The following is a 17,017-nucleotide window of genomic DNA, read 5'->3' as shown; positions in this document are numbered from 1 at the left end:
ACTGGCTCCTGCTGCCTGCTGCTGCCTCGCCTGTATCACACATGCCTGAAGATGTGTGAGTCAATGATGTAAAAAAACAATATTCTCTGTTGCACATGCCGACTGACCCCAAGCACTGCTTTTTCTCTTTCTGCACAGGAGAGAATATCCATTAGAAGAATGTCAAATATTGAACGTAGGCTTTCAGATGGTTACGCGGCTGTTCTGTATAATCATGATAATAATCATTCTGGAAACGCACAGTGCACAACGCACTGAACACACATCTTCGTCACTTTTCAGCACTTTCACTACACTGAGTCTGTGATAGGGAAAACATGTGATGATTTGCTCTCATAAAGCAAGCCGCTGCACCCCCCCCCCCCCCCCCCCCCAGTCTTTGCACGGTGTGTTTTCATGTCTAATGATATCCAGGTGGGGTGTAGGTCACCTTTATATGCAATAGACTGTAGGTGTGTAGTCTAACTGGGCTATAATGGCAACCTAGGGGACTCTGGGACGGTAATGACATTCTGGGCCGGCCGTGATAACCAAGAAGAAGTCAGTGAAGTGAATGCATTAGTTATGAATCAAGGGCAAATGTCCTTTGTGGCAATTCCAGAAGAGGAGGAGAAGGCCGGGAGCTGGGAGCAGCATCGCCTCGAGAGCAGGCCACGACTTCTCCGGCTGGGTGTTCTGGTCGCCAGGGACCGGGCACTTTCCCCGCTGTTTGCCTTCCAGCTTGTAAATGTAATGAACAACGTGCTGTCTGAGCCGCTGTCGTGTCGCATTTCAGATTCCTGATGTGTTGCAGAGATTCGACAGCCCAACCGGCAGCTCTGTCAAAACCACTAGGTCCTGAGTGACCTGTGTAATATGAATCTAATGCATATGCTGTGTTCGCTCCCTCAGGTCTGGTGATTGGCTTTTCTATGACTCCACCCATCCTCGACAGCTCCAGAGGCGACTTAGTGATTCCAGTCTACGAAACGCTGACTATTACATGCAGGTAATGTATGTGTGTGTTTGTGTGCCAGCGTTAAGAATGCTATAAAACCGGATTTACAGTATGCAGAGCATTGCAGTGGCTGTCTGGGATTTATTACATTTGACCAAGCACAAATATGAGATACTTACATATTACACTTTCACATTTCATTTCACTGAATACTCAGTGAGAGAAATATGATCATTTTAAAAGCAATTGACAGATAAAGTCACTGGTTATTTGCATGACCAAATCTAATACAATGTGATGCATCGCTATATAGACTTGGTGTTATTTGACCTTTATATGGTTTCACTTACTCGCCTTAAATAATAAGATGAAAGAAAAAACAAGCACATTTGAATATTGTGATATTTTCTGACATTTAGCGAACAGGTTAAACGTAATAATCCGACTTATTGATAATGAAAATAATCATTAGTTGCAGCCCAATCTGAAATGTTAAGCCTCAAGCGACTGTAACAGTCAAAGGTTTTTTTTTCCAGTCAAACAAACAAACCGAGAACTAGTGTGACCATCACAACATTGTTTTGGCCGATGTCCAACCGGTTCTCTCATGGCTGCCGAGCACAAGGGGTTCACTTAACGGTCACTGGTGTCATTAATATCAAGAGGTTTTCTGAATGTTACATACGTTACGTTTAAGTTACATGTTTAATGCAACTCTTTTACTTGTAAGTATTTTATAGAGGATGTCACTGTTATTTTTACTTCAGTGGAAGAGCTGACTACTTCCTGCCCCAGTGATTCCTTGATACTATTCAAGAATCTCTGTGTAATCTGTCAAAACTGCATTTTGTCTTTGTGCTCTGATGGAAAATAGTCCTTTTGAATTTTATAACAGGTTTACTCGGAGGGATTTAAAATATGTACAATATTTGACATTGTAAAAACAACCACACACCAAAATACAAAAAAAACATATTCTATAAGACACACTGGCACATTTCGTTATAAAATCAAAGCCAGGCCTGATAATAACCAAGTCTCTGTGAGATATGAATTCACTCATAATAACCGTCCGTTATCCTTATGAAATCTCTGCTCCGCTATCCACTGCCAAGATGTCATTCCATTAACCGATTTTGTTTCTGTGCCACAAAAAAAAAAGCTGTCTTTGGAAAAGCTGTCGATAGATACCTTTGGACGTCTCCCAACGCTTGTCTTAAATAATTGTTTGCATATATATCTAAAATTTTCACCCAGACCGAGGATCTTCAGGGAAAGGAAGTCAGTTCCACTTTAGTCAATTAAGTCTTCCCAGTGTGCAATTTTCCAGATTCTAGATAGATGGACGCTAATCACGAGGGCAAGAAAAGAACTCACAATTTCTTCCATTGTCCTCGGTGATTATCGCAGATATTTCCAGTTGTCACATTTTGGCACTGGCTGCAAAATGTGGCCATTTGTTGTTGGCGGAGGCAGGTGGTGAAAACACCTCTATCGGATTTCAGGCAGCAATTACTCAATCTCGCTCATAGTGCCTCCAGGTTAACATGTCCGCCCATTATTGCATTTATGTGGCACAGCACAAAACAAGCGCAGACACACACACACACCAACTTTGTTCTCAGCTGTTACATGAAACATGGTGCCTAGGATCTTTATATTAAATAAAAACAAATAAATAAATAAATAAACCTGTGGATGATGAGTTATGATCCTGACCCTGGTTCTAATGTATAATATGTTCCAAAATCCTCCTCAGGGGACAGAACACTCTGGCCTGGGCCTGGCCTGATCAGACCCTGGTGGGACAGGAGCTAACCGACCGTCAGGCCCAGCTGTCGACCCCCAGGGCCCCCGGGCAGAGGGTGGCGTTAGTCAGCGAGTGCCCGGGGCAGCCTGGACAGCCGTACTGCAAGAGGCTGGTCCTGAGCAGCGCATGGGGCAAAGACACCGGGTACTATCGCTGCTACTACAAGGATGTGAAGGCCATCATAGACGGCACCACCGCCGTCAGCGTGTACGTCTTCATCAGGGGTGAGCCGAACTCATGACTCACTCACTTACTGCTGGATGACTCATTTGAATATGTCCTTAAAGAGTGTTTCAATATTTCTCATATTTTTCAAAGTCTAGTGCATACAATGTTTTCAGCTCAGAAAATCATTTACTGTCGCTAGCACTACAAGAAGGTTAACAGTATGATTCCAAGCTCTTCCTGTGTGGAGTTTTCCATGTTCTCCCATTTTGTACCTACTGGTTTGCTTCAGTAAGGGGCGCCTCGGGTGTTAATTAGAGATTCTAAATAAGGTGTCAACGTGGCCGTGAATGGTTGTGTGTCTCTGTTTGTTGGACCTGGCCAAGGTTTTCCTCGCTTCTCGCCTATAGTCAGCTGGGATTGGCTGCAGCCTCCCTCTTGACCCTCGAAGGATAAGCAGTAAAGACAATGGATGGAGCTTTTTCTCCGGCTATGTCATTCCCATGTCATGGTGCTGCTGTGTTTAATGAGAATGTGTTTAATCAGCTGCTGGTGCTGGTCTGCAACTCTTTGGTCTTGCTATGTGGACCATTCAGTCTTTTCGTTGGGAGCCTCACAAGAAAACCATTGCGCTCCCACCGAGACACATCGCCTGTTTGAATACGACTTCAATATCAAAGCCACCCGTGCGTTATTAGAAGTGCAAGTTGTTGACTTCGCCTCAGCAGCACCCTGGAAGCCGGCCAGAGCAATGTTTCGGAAATTAGAGATGTAAAGCCTCTGATAAAGGCAGGAATGAGCAGTTCATTCACTTTATCTAATTAGAGAAAGGATATAATATTCATATATAAATATTGAAACGTGGCAGCATCTCTCACTCTCTTTTAACCCACCTTGTCATCAGGCTTTTTATGTGATTTGCGATATCGTCAAATCTGATTAGACCCGCACAATAGCACGACACCCCGTGGTTTCATGGGCAACACATTCGCTTTTCCTCAATTTGTTTGATTGTGCCGTCGAGGAGAGGTAGACGGAGGTGTGGATAGAGAGACTGATGGTTGTCATGTTTCCAGCTGACCGATCCACTCGTGTGAAAACGGCTGTTTATCCCTGCTGACAAGGTGCCAAAACAGTTTCCACAGATCTAACCAGGGGGCTGATCAGAAGCAGATGAGATTGTCGGCCGTAAATTAGGACCCAGTGTGTGGGGAGATGAGAGGGGCCGCATGTGGATTCAGTTAGACGGGCAGACCTTGACCCTTTCCCCCCGTGTGTGTGCTCTGAACACTCAAACACACATGTGAATGTAGAGCAATGCACTAATGTACCGCAAGTTTATATTGGCTTGCATGCGCGCACACAGGCAGATGCAAAATATATAAACACTTCCTCTTACACATTTTTACCCACACAGACACACACACACACACACACACACACACACACACAGAAACACATATACCACATACTCTGCAGACTCGTCTTGCCCCGGGTTAGTTCTCTCCTCTTCTGAGAGCAATTGCAGTAAAATACTTCCAGGGATTTATTGTGAAAAACGCACACTTTGAGAAGTTGTGTATTATTTCTATTACCTGCTCATATTTCAGTCGCCACCGGGCAGGAATATAATCCTCTCGATAAGACCCTTTGTACGCCCCCAATACAGCAGCTTGAAATGATGCAGAAATAAAGTGTGAAGAATAATAGAGGGCTTATCGGAAAAAACAGGAACAGAAGAAGAAGTGCGCAGGTTGTAGTCGTACCAAAGTTGCTGCCTGGGAGATAAGCATTTAAACAGAGTGCGCTCATGCTGTTGGAATATTGAGGTTTTGTAGTGATAACAGATGAACAATGTAAATCGGGGACAGTGTCAGTGATGCTTATCAAAAAGGAGCTGTGAGTCTCCGACGATAAGAGGAGAGACATCAGGGTCTTAAAGGATGAAACACAGGAGAGATATTTCCTAGCAGCAGACATCTTAGAGGATTAAACCCCTCGGCTGTCTGTTTCTCAGCCGACACGTAATAACGGCCCCTAATGCTATTTACTGTGTGAGGACAGAGTGAGCGGCGGCATAACACGGTAATCATGATAAAGTCCATGTCGTGCGTGTCATTATCTAGCTGTGAGATATCTGTCCGTTCATGGAGTTAACTCTGTGACAGCCGACATTGTCCCGGCTGCCGTCCGGGTTAACACATCCCTGTTTCTGTATCTGTGTCCAGACCCAGAGAATCCCTTCCTCAGGCGGAGCAGCAACGTGGAGGGCCGAGCCAGTGACCTGGAGACCATCCTGATCACCCGCTTCAACACGCATGTCACAGTGCCGTGCCTGGTCACGGTGCCGGATCTGAACGTCACCCTCTACGCGGTTTGTCCGGCACCACAGCTTCCTCTTGGTTTCTCTCCAGCCGAATCTGTCAAGTTGAGATTTAATTCACGTTTTGAACCCATGCAATTTCTTTTATTTACATGTTTGTACGTGTATCATTTCAGTATCCATTGCCCATAGAGACGAGCGGGACGACATGGGACAACAAGCGGGGCTGGTCCATCCCCAGACACAACATCGACAGTTCGCAGATGCTCATCGGAATCCTGTGTATCGCAACTCTGGGCGGGAAAAGTTTTCAATCTACCAACTACCTGTTCCACCCTACAGGTACAAAAACACGATATTTACAGGGCTCAGTCTCCTGTGTTGTATTTCAGTCAAATATGGAGTATTATAAGATATAATTTGTAACAAATCTTCATTAAAATGTCAAAAAAACGTCTAGACTTGTTATATATTTCGTTGACATGTTTACTTACATCATCCAAGATGTTTCTAACAAAACCCAGAGATTTTTGTCGTCTTTTAGCAAGCTCATATCTGCTTGATCGGCAAGAATCAGGCACCACTTGGCCCGACTCTTGCCGATCAAGAGACGTGTGACGAAAATAAAACACTCTGTCATTTTTCCGGAGTTTATCCGGCCAGTCTCCTGGTTTATAAAGGCCACAGAACATCCGGAGGAGCCGCTGTGAAAACACGAAAAGAAGAAAAGAAAAGAAAATCAAGAGGAAAGAAAGGAAGAGATGTCGAGGCATAATTAAATTGTAAGAAATTAAGATGATGAGACAAGGTTTTTATGTCTAGCTGGTAGTGAACTCCGCGTGGGATCAGTCACGTCTCACTTCTGACCAAAATTAACTGCTACATCAGACAGAGGAGAAACTGAGAGCGAGGCTTCACTCAGAAAAATGAATGGAGCATTTGAACAGCACAGTCGGCTGCACGGACTCCAGAGCGTGTGTCCAGTGACTGCAAAGATAGGTGGCCTGAATATCAGACACCTGGGCTCTGCTTTGTTAGCTCTTAGCTTTTCTCTCTTATATTGAGGCTTTGCTGTATTCCACTTTAATTTCGCTCACTGATGTACAGCGTGCGACATGAATGGAAACAGTGTCAGCTTGTGACAGACAACTTTTTTTTATAGCGGGATGGCTCCTGCGGTCCAAAGGAAAGTCATTTCCTCCGGTCGAGCGAGGAAGGAAAAACTGCTGACGATGTCACCATGACCTCTCTCACTGTCCTCCTCCCTCACCCTTTTTTCTTTTTTTCGACCCCGGACAGGAACTCAGATTTATGATGTCAAGCTGTTTCCTGAGGACCCAGTGGAGCTGATGGTGGGGGAGGCCCTCACCCTGAACTGCACAGCAATGGTGGAGTTCGACACAGGGGTGAACATCCAGTGGTCGTACCCCGGCAAACAGGTACGTAGCAGCAATAGTTGTTTGCCCGAAGTAAATGAAAACCTACATTTCAGAGTCTCTTTCTTCTCACCAGAAAAACAGTTGGGTCGACCCGAAGCCCTATCGGGAAGCTCTGTCTCAGGCCACAGAGGTTGTCAGCATCCTGACCATCCACAGCGTGAATGTCACAGACACCGGCCCGTACATCTGCAACGCCACCAGCATGGGCGGATCTCAAGGCCAACAAACTCAGGTCATAGTTCACGGTAAGAGTCGGCTCTGAAGCGTCCACAGTTACCACCTTGCCCTTTATTCCACATCAGCATGTAGGTCTGAATGTCATTTTAACCATGGGTATCAGTAAATAGATATTAGCCAGTGAGACGGTACAGCTCGGCTTTTACCTAAATTCTTAAAGGTTACAATATGTTAACATGCTAGCATTAAGTAGGTATAATGCTTATGATGTTTTTCATGTTTTGTTCATTATAGCACTAAACACAAAGAGCAGACAAAAATATGACTTTAGTCTTCATGAGTCGTTTGAACTTCCTTGATATCTTCAATTTCAATGGATTGTGGTTACATTGACCAGAGACCATTGACTGTATATAAAGATGGACGATAAGTCTCACTTCCTCCCACTATGCCGTAATGAAGCTCAAATATCCCATATACGAACACAGCCATCTTGTGCATCTGGGGCCGGTCTGTGCAGTAGTGACCCGGGTCATGGAGCAACAGTAGTGAGGTCCTGCCGGTACCGTCTCTCGAGCAGTCAGTCTCTAATCAAATCGTTTACCAGAAAGATGACCATGTGTGTAATATGGACTACCTAAAATGACAGAGGCAATCTTTGCAAAATGTGTATGAAGACTTTTTTTCCAATCCATTTGTCCAATCCTCTAACATGGAGGAGATCAGATTTATTACCGAAACTGCAGCCAGCCACCAGGGGGTGATAGAAATGCTTTATCTTCACTTTCGGTATCCAGTCAGTACACAGTCTATTCCCCAGGCCGACACTGCCACCCTAAAGAGCTAGCATGGGGGAAAAACGTTTTAAAGAAGACCTGTGTGAGGTGCTCTACAATTACTGGTGAATACTTAAATTCAGTTAAACAACAGTCTTTGTCACCATTAGTCTACGTAACAACTACTACTACCTTCAGAGCAGTGAATTGAGCCATGGGCTTTGCTTTAACTTTTCATCTGTATGAAGAAAAATTGTCTTTCCACCAAAAAGAAGAGAAAGAAAATATTTTGCAATAAAATATTCATAATAAAAGAGAAGTCACTTGACCTCATATGTATGAAGTTTCTTTGGATATTTCTATTCATGTTTTAGACAAATACTTGCTTTAGTGCCATACCCTTGGTCACGACCCTTTGCAAATGTAGAATGTTTGATACATAATAGGTTTTCTGTGGAGTGTTAAGCTTTGATATTCAGACTTGAAGCAATACCGACTTCATAAAACATGTGAATGTATCTTCCTCCAGAAAGACCATTTATTGACCTCGACTACCGGAGTGGCCCCGTGGTGGAAGTAACCGCCGGCCAGAAGTCATTCAAATTACAAGTCAACGTGTCTGCCTACCCAACGCCTGAAACACAATGGTAAGATAAGACCGTCTGGTGAATCCATTAAATGTTCTGGGCCAATTCAAAAAGCATAATTAGACCTCCCATAGCTGAGGTTTGTGTGTGTCTCTGTGTGTGTGTGGATGTGTGTCCAGGTATAAAGATGGAAAGCTGATGAACCATCGCCCCGAGTTTAAGATGAAGAGGATGAGGATTCACCTGAACCATGCTTTGGAGATTAAAGAAGTTTGTCAGGAGGATTCTGGGATCTATATGGTGGTGCTGAAGAATGAAGCCGCTGGGCTGGAGAGGAGGCTCAACATCACGCTTGTTGTCAACGGTAACTAGTGTGTCAGTCTTACTCACGCCATTTGTTCCGTGTGCAGTAATTGTGCAACAGATAACATTCCTGTCACAATACTGTTAAGGTCAAGGCACATATATTGGAGTCGTTACACATGCAGTAATGAAGGTGTTGTGGTAAGGGCTTGACTTTAGAAATAAAGGTATTATCCTGATGTTCTGTCCGGAGGTTTGGATCTTTTTTTGTCATGAAAAAAGCTTCAGTAAACAAAATATACAGAAAAGACTGATGGTGATGGTACCAAGCTTGTTGGTTTAATCTGTTATCTTCTTTTGCTGTAGTCATTCTAGTTTCCAGACATTCAGGCTACATCCACACTAATATGTTGTATTTTCAAAATGCATCGATGTTGTTACTTTCACACCAGGTGTCAAACCAGTACGAGCTTTGTAGCATTTAAACTACTTAATGGTGGAACGAGCTCCCCATTGGAATCAGGGCAGCAGAAAGTCGACACATCTATTGCAGCAGGCTAAAGACACATCTCTTCTGACTAGAACTTGGTTAAGAAGAAGATATTTAAAATTTAAATGTATATTATATTATATTAAATAGTTGCACTTAACTGAAGCACTTGTAGTTTGGCATTTTTGAAGCAAATTGTACTTACTTGATTCCTGCCGTTCTGGGTTTGTAGCCTCATGGTTGAATGCACCTATTTGAGGTAAATGAAAGTGCCTGCCCGTTTTAGTTTGATGATGCAGTCACTTGCATTTGCTCCCTGACTGGGTCATTTTCAGTCATGTCTCTACCACTAGCTGATGTATTGTGCACTAGAGATTTGCCTGATCCTTGCTCTAAGAAAATAAATCCTCTCATTTGCTTTCTACCATTGCTGTTTCTCGTTTGTAGTGTTTTCTGCAAATAAGCAACCTACTGCAAATGGTCATGTGATTATTATAGGCAGAGTTTACTTCACTCTTCTTGATTTTTCATTTAGGAGCTGTTATAAAATGCAAACTCATTTGTGTGGATATAGGATCAGACCTATGAGTGGAAGTAATGGGCCTGATAACTTGTCCTGGTCTGTGTGAACATACTGTACACTGGGACAGGTCAATGACCCTAAATATCACATGGAGGAATTAAATGCATCTCCTCTTCCCCAGTGCCCCCACAGATCCATGAGAAAGAAGTGGCAGAGCCGTCCAGTCCGTACCCGAGTGGCAGCAGCCAGATTCTGACATGCACCGCCTTTGGTCTCCCAGCTCCCAACGTCAGCTGGCAGTGGAGGGCCTGGGGCCCATGTGTTCTCAACAGCACCCGAAGCAGACTGTAAGAACAACTTCTCTCACACTCAAACTCGGGACAGATTTCTTTCTATTTGGAAACTTTTTATAACCAACGGGGGAGCAGGTCAGGTTTGATCGAGGTGGGATGCAGTGCGTGAAGCGTTATGTGAGAACCCAATAACAAGAAGTCGTCAGCGTGAAATTAGTGGCTCAGTGGAGACGAAAGGGAAGGGACGTGGAAGATAGAGCTGGTGGAGGAAGAGAAGTGGAGGTGGATGAATAAAGCAAAGATCAAGAGAAAGGTGGAGAAGTAAATCGATGTTGAACCTGCTGCACATAAAGTAATAATGTGCCGGTTTGATCAGCCACACTCTGACATACATATGCAAACAAATAAGGTGCTCTCTCTCTCGCACTGTGCATATCCTTTGAATATTCACCTGCCTCCTCCATCTTCCTTCAAAGGCTTAATTTCAAAATTTTCAGATATTGCTGTTTCCTTGACCTTTCCACATGGGCAAACATCACCCCGGCGCCCGCCCTGTCCTCACAGACGGTACACACCCAAACACACAGCAGCGTCAGGCTGGGCTCAACTTCGGCTCCTGTCCAGTTCGTGATCTGTCTGCGCTCGGTACATCTGATATGACATTTCGTGGGCGCTGACTGATGCTCGGCTGTGTTGACCTTTTCCAGTGCATGAGAATCGAAGTCTCTTTTTATTTGATGGTCAAACAGGTAGTGAAGGACTTTCAAACCAAATTGAGCTACCTCAAAATTAAAAGAAATAGTTGTATTCTACAGCCAGTCACCAAGCGGGAGCTGCCTTGTCATCCATCTTTACATACAGTCCTTGGGACTAAATGAAGCTAAACTAAAAGGTCAAATATTAAATACATTTTTATCAAACAAAGCTTCGGTCATTTTATAGATCATATAACACTGGTGTATGTTGTTGTAAGTTTGATGCAATAAACAACAACCCCCGGGATGAAACGGCTGAGACTGACTCATGATTGGTTTAGAGCTACCGATGCCCTGATCACTTCCTCTCAGAGAATAACTCTGAATGCCGGTATCAGGGCAAGATGGCAGAATTCGTATTGGAGATATTTTTTCATTTCTGGATAGAGTGAAGAAGTGGAGATGAGTCGTCCATCTTTATTCACTGTTTATGGCCATGTCCTGATGTATATACGCCATAACATTGTGATATTTTGGTTATGTCACCTAATCAGTGCTTGTCAAATTATATTTTCATGTACATGGTTTATGAATGTGAGTTATTTTTGGTTTATAGCTACTGCTTTGAAATTTTGAAGCGATTAAATGAAACTGACCCTGGCCTCCCAATAGAGCTGAGCTATGCCTTTAGGAGAAAATGCTAAACAACATTTCATTTCATGTTTCATTAGCTCTGCTGTGATGCTCCCACTGAGGATCTTCATAATAACAGTTGATGCTGTAGTGTTTTCCATCAGTTGCCAGGACACAGCGTAATTGCCTTGGCTTTGGGTCGTGAGCTGATGCAGGGTTGGGAAATGCAATTCAGAGAGTGGCGGAACATTTTTTTTCCCATAAAACTCCAGGATGTCGGGTGTGATGTGCTTCTGAATTCTCCCCCTCTCCCCCACTCTCTGCTGTGCATGTCGATGAGGGGACATGTCACGAGTGTGTCTCCGTTTCTCTATCTCTCCAGGGTCCGACGAGACAGGAAGGGCCGGAGTGACGGGATCGCCGACTGTCAGAACTGGCAGGACATTAACTCGGAAAACGCAATGAATGAAATCGAGGCTATTGAAACGTCCGTGGAAGTGGTGGACGGGCGTGAAAAGGTTCATCGCGGCCATTTGATCGTCTCTGTTACTTTCTATTTGCATATTCGAACATTAAGAATATCGGAATAGGAATATACGATCGTAGTATGTGAATTTATGTAAAAGAATGACAGAATGTGATCAGGGCACAATCTGGATAAAAATATATTTTATGAAAGTGGACTCATCCATGAACTGTGATGTTTTTATCTAAGCGTCCCAAATTTTGAGCTCCATAACAAAATTTGTCAATCAAGAGCCATTTCCACAGTCGAAATATTTAGAGCGATCTTCCTCTGCAGACTTCCTGTGGGGACTGGCTCTAAACACACCGTCACACATGCAATACACATGCCTGCCAAATACCACATGAGGACATACACACACATGCACACACACACACACCCTGATGTTTTTTCAGTCACACCTGAATGAGTTCGCTTCTCGTTTGGCCCGTCAGCACAAAATCTTTTCTGTGTCAGCTCACAAAGAATTACACGACAGCCGAGCGTTCCTCCTTTCTTTTTTAAATGCGTGTTTCTTCCGGATGAATTCAAATCTCATCCACCCTCTGTCGCCCCACAGATAGTGAGCAGGCTTCAGATCCGCAACGCCAGCGTCTCCGTCATGTACAAGTGCTCTGCCGAGAACAGGGTCGGCAAGGACGAGCGGCTGATCTACTTCTACGTGACCAGTGAGTGGGCTGGGGCCCCCTCAAAGCCCCCTCTAATGCATTCATATGTCTAATGTCTGAAATATGTGCCTACACCCACATTACAATGGAGATGAATTCCTGGTGCTCACAGAATTAGAAAATTTGATTCAAACATATTCAGACCCAACATTACTCCCCAGTAGGACATGCATTGATTATGAATAAGCCCAGAGGCTGCAGCCCGACCTTAAAAAAAACTCTACCACTGTTTCGGGTTAAACTAGAACTACAAGTTTTTCTAATTTAGTCTATATTAACAAAAAAACAGCAGAGTTTTGAACTAAAGGTTAATAAACTTCAGTATCGGAAAAATGATGAAAATCACTGTGATTAATGTTGTTGGGGCTGCGGTAGTTGGCATCTCTGCTAAAGAAATAGTTGCTCACAGTGAGGTTGGTCTGCAGGTTACCCAGAGTAACAGGGACTCTGGAATGTAATTAGTGTTTCCTCTGCCAAGGAGGTTATGTTTTCACTCCCGTCCATTTGATTTTCGGTTCAATGCTGATCAGAGAGGAGATGCAGGAATGTTTTCTCGTTTGCTTTGACTTTGTGAAATGGTGTGAAAATCCGGCGTGTTTAATGGGATTCCTGGTTCAGGTGTTGTTTGCATGTTCTCCCTGGGGGTGCGTTGGTTTTGTCCGGGTACCAGGTTGATCTTAGGTTGATTGGACACTCTATATTAACCCCAGGTGTGAATGGTTGTCCCTGTGGGTTGGCCCTGGGATACACTGGTAACCTGTCCAGGGTCTAACCCACAAATTTAAAGCTAATGTGGGCCATTGTAGTTGTTGACGTTTTAAATGCCATTTTCCACTGCCCTGAGCACCGCAAACAAATATTCACTGCTTTTTGTATTCCATTAGATTGCAGGGAGAAATCTCAAGGTGAGAATAGGAAACCCTTAGTACCTGCATAGCTAGCAGCAGCTGATTTAGGGGGAGGTGTCGAAGCAACAGTTTAGGAAACACCTGCCATGAATGTCCGGTGCACATGCTCATAGTTGCAAGTTTACCTAACTGTTTCACCTGCACTTTTTCTCTAACTTCAAAGCAATCCCCGAGGGCTTCAGCGTGGACGTCCAGCCCTCAGAGAACCCCCTGGAGCAGGAGAGGGTGTCCCTGTGCTGCAGCGCTGACAATTACACCTACGAGCAGCTGCAGTGGTACCGCCTGGACCCCCAGGCCCTGCAGGACGAGCAGGGCAAGCCCCAGGAGCTGGACTGCAGGAGCGTGCATCTCTACGCCGACACGCTCGACGGACAGCTCTCCTTCCAGGAGCCCTCCAACAGCTGGGTCCTGGACTTCACCGTCCCCTCCGTGCAGCTGCCAGATGAGGGTCATTATGTGTGCGAGGCTCAGAGCCGGCGCAGCGGGGAGAAACAGTGCCTCTTCAGATACATCTCTGTCAAAGGTTAGAGATAATAGAGCCGAACGCCCCAGACACAGACACACACACATCCCACGTCCGACGGCAGCTAATTATAGAGGAGAGCTCAACCTATGGCTGCAGAAACATAAGTACTACTGTCTCACAGAGGAGCTGAGGCTGACACGTTGTACGCTCTAGAATACACTCAGTCACAAGAGATGTGCCCACGCAGCCCAAAACCCATGTCCACACATAATGGAGAGGGAGACCACCCAGTGCTTGCAGAGACCCAATATGGAATAGCAGAAAACAGGGCTGCGGGGCAGTAGGGTCCAAACACACAAACCAATCCCTTTTTCATTCATGTTGTTGTGTTCAGTGCCTGAAGGGTAGATGTAGATTTTAAATGGATTTTGTGACTCTTGCTCTTTCTTCAGTCCTGCGAGGCCCATCTGTAAATATCACACACGTACGAGTCAGTGAGTTGATGTCCCTCTTCCTTCCTCCTGCTCCATCTCTGTCTCTCTGGTCCCTTCCCCTCACTGCAGCCCTGGAGGCGCCCCGGTACAAGCGCAGCCTCACCAACCAGACGGTGAACGTGACCGAGTCCCTGCGGATGGAGTGCGACGCGGAGGGAAGGCCCCTGCCCCGCCTCTCCTGGTTCAAAGACAACCAGCCTCTCCACCAGATGTCAGGTTCGTCAATACACCTACACAGGTGACACAGGCGTTTACACAACAGTGCCGCCGCCCACATACCAACCCGGCAGCCGCACACACACACACACGCACACATGCAGATCTTAAAGTTTGGCCGGCTGGATCTTGATTTAGCAGGACACGTATCCGCCCATCGGGTTATTGTGTTCAGGTCAGTTCCCAGAAAAAATATAGCTTCATATCAGATTGAAGAACAGATGTTTAATAAAACAATAAATGATTTAAACTGAGATACTGATAACTTTTGGCAGACGTTACCATAATTTGTTTTTGTTATAATTCCATCATGATAAATGGCAATCATATGATCACACACCCATCCACCCACCCACTCACTCTCTCTCTCTCTCTATCGCTCCCCTCTCTCTCTCTCTCTCTCCCCTCTCTCTCTCTCTCGCTCTCTCTCGCTCTCTCTCTTACTCCTACCTTAGTCAGGACAGCCATTGGCATAATAATCACGACTGCAGTTCAAATACACAAATACAAGTCAGAGATTGGACTGAAATCACAAACCTGAACCGCTCACTCCCCAGATCCATCCCGAGCGACCCGAGCCTGAGAGTCAGAGATATGATTTGATGTGTACGTGATATGGGGATGAGAAGCTAATGACCGACGTACGTTGGCCCGTGCATTTCATCTGTCAGACGACAAGGCAGGATGCGTCATGAAGATAACTTAATACTCCCGAGACGTTACCCTAACCCGAACCAGAATCTAATACTAACTAAGACTTAACCCTCAAACTGCTCTTTGAAAATGTCCTCACTCTGGAAAGGTCCCCACAAAGATATAAGTAGTCGCAAACACACACACACACACACACGTAGACACACAACCACCCACTAACTCACCCCTCACTTTACTGTTGATACAACATGTCGTGCAGAACCAGTGACATGAATACATGTGCGGCTGTGTTTGCTGCAGATGTTCATACACACACACACACACAAACATATAAAAACCCTGCAGGCCGATGGATACGGCTCATTAGTTTTCTCTGTGTGCGTCTCCTCTTTAACATCTGAAGGAGCTGGGGGGGGGTGGTCAGTATGGGGGTGAGTGACAGCTGTTGCTTTAGGACGCGTGGGCTGAGGCGCAGGACGGGGGGGGGATTATAAATGAGAACTCCGGTGACGTCCAGAGGTGTGACAGGAATTTTAGAAACGTCTCCGAAAATCTCGCTGAATTTATGACGTGAGAGGTAAATGGGGTGGCAGCCAGTCACAGCGCATTGAAGTTTGCTGTGTGTTGTGTGAATCCATGTGTGCCCACAAATCATCCCGTGCCTCCTCGCAGGGGTCCAGCTGCAGGATGCAAACCGCACGCTGAGTATCCAGCGGGTGCGAGAGGAGGACGCCGGGTTCTACACCTGCACAGCCTGCAACCAGCGTGGATGTGTCCACTCATCAGCTGCCGTCAAGGTCATCGGTGAGACAACCAAACACACACACACCAAACACACACATACGAACACATGCACTGCTTGTATCTTTGTTGACACTTGCCCCTTTACCCGAACACCCACTCATCACAGCTAAACGCCTGACCTCAGCATCTTAACCCTTTGTGCTTGAAAGTAGGGACTATATATTCCCATAACGTCCTCACTAACTGGTCTTCACACAGACAGAAGGACACTCAGAAATGTAAATATACAGAGAGCGACTGTTAAACCCAATCCCAGCAACACCTGAATCTGCTCACATACCGACGCTCACATGTTTTTCAAGAGCACTCAGGCTTAAAACCCCCGTCGCACGACTTCTCACACACACACACACACACATCACACACACACATCACACACACACACAGAGCCCAGGTCTGGAATTCTCACACCCGACGTTTCACTAGAGATGTAACTTGTGTGCTTCTGTGCTCCAACCTGAAATAAAAGTCATCCACTGCTGCCACATTTCGTATGCAGGTAGATAATTAAAGAGGTTTGCTGGATGCGGTTTCACAAAGAAAGGCCAATAAAGTTCTTTTTATCATATTGATGTAACCTAAAGATTTCACCTGCGAGAAAAAGACTGCAGCAATAGTTTGTGATACAGCACCCCCTACAGTCGGACAATGAGTGATATCCTAAAAGAGAGCGTTGGGATTCTGATTCTGATTTAACATGAGCCCAAAAGTGACAAATCCATATAGCTCCTACAGAAAGATTGCACACAATGTTTTCTTTTATTATAATTATTTTACTTTTATAAATGACTTATGTTATTTTTTCTCTGTCAAGGTTCCAGTGACAAGGCCAACGTGGAGATCGTGATCCTCATCGGAACCGGAGTCATCGCTGTTTTCTTCTGGGCCCTGCTCATCGTCATTTTCTGCAACGTGAAACGGGTCAGCGAAAGGCCACTTGTGCTTTCTGTGCTTGTTTTCTATGTTTGTGAGCAAAACTGTCAAACTCTGATGGCGACACTTTAACCTCTGGCCCACAACACGTCTGTCAGCGTTTGAACACAACCTGTTTGATGTCAGAGAGAGTGTGTGTGATTTACTGTGAAGAGAGCACTCCTGATATCTTCTGTGAATGAGCCCAATTAGTCGCT

General features: G+C 45.1%; 1 protein-coding gene across 1 annotated transcript in view; it reads left to right on the top strand.

Moving 5' to 3' along the window:
- The window catches only part of flt4 (fms related receptor tyrosine kinase 4), a 52,024-nt gene that overhangs the window by 15,594 nt on the left and 19,413 nt on the right, over positions 1-17,017 (top strand). The window contains exons 2-16 of the mRNA XM_062393529.1: positions 892-988; positions 2,697-2,971; positions 5,141-5,286; positions 5,412-5,577; positions 6,535-6,674; positions 6,748-6,919; positions 8,157-8,274; positions 8,394-8,578; positions 9,712-9,877; positions 11,534-11,669; positions 12,237-12,345; positions 13,417-13,776; positions 14,283-14,429; positions 15,756-15,887; positions 16,702-16,808. Coding sequence (XP_062249513.1) covers positions 892-988; positions 2,697-2,971; positions 5,141-5,286; positions 5,412-5,577; positions 6,535-6,674; positions 6,748-6,919; positions 8,157-8,274; positions 8,394-8,578; positions 9,712-9,877; positions 11,534-11,669; positions 12,237-12,345; positions 13,417-13,776; positions 14,283-14,429; positions 15,756-15,887; positions 16,702-16,808 — 2,456 coding nt within the window. The remainder of the gene's footprint in view (positions 1-891; positions 989-2,696; positions 2,972-5,140; positions 5,287-5,411; positions 5,578-6,534; positions 6,675-6,747; positions 6,920-8,156; positions 8,275-8,393; positions 8,579-9,711; positions 9,878-11,533; positions 11,670-12,236; positions 12,346-13,416; positions 13,777-14,282; positions 14,430-15,755; positions 15,888-16,701; positions 16,809-17,017) is intronic.

Source organism: Platichthys flesus, chromosome 8 (genome assembly GCF_949316205.1).
Source record: "Platichthys flesus chromosome 8, fPlaFle2.1, whole genome shotgun sequence".
Classification (NCBI taxonomy): Eukaryota; Metazoa; Chordata; class Actinopteri; order Pleuronectiformes; family Pleuronectidae; genus Platichthys; species Platichthys flesus.
Note: the sequence above shows the minus strand (reverse complement) of the source record. Positions and strands in the feature narration are given on the sequence as shown.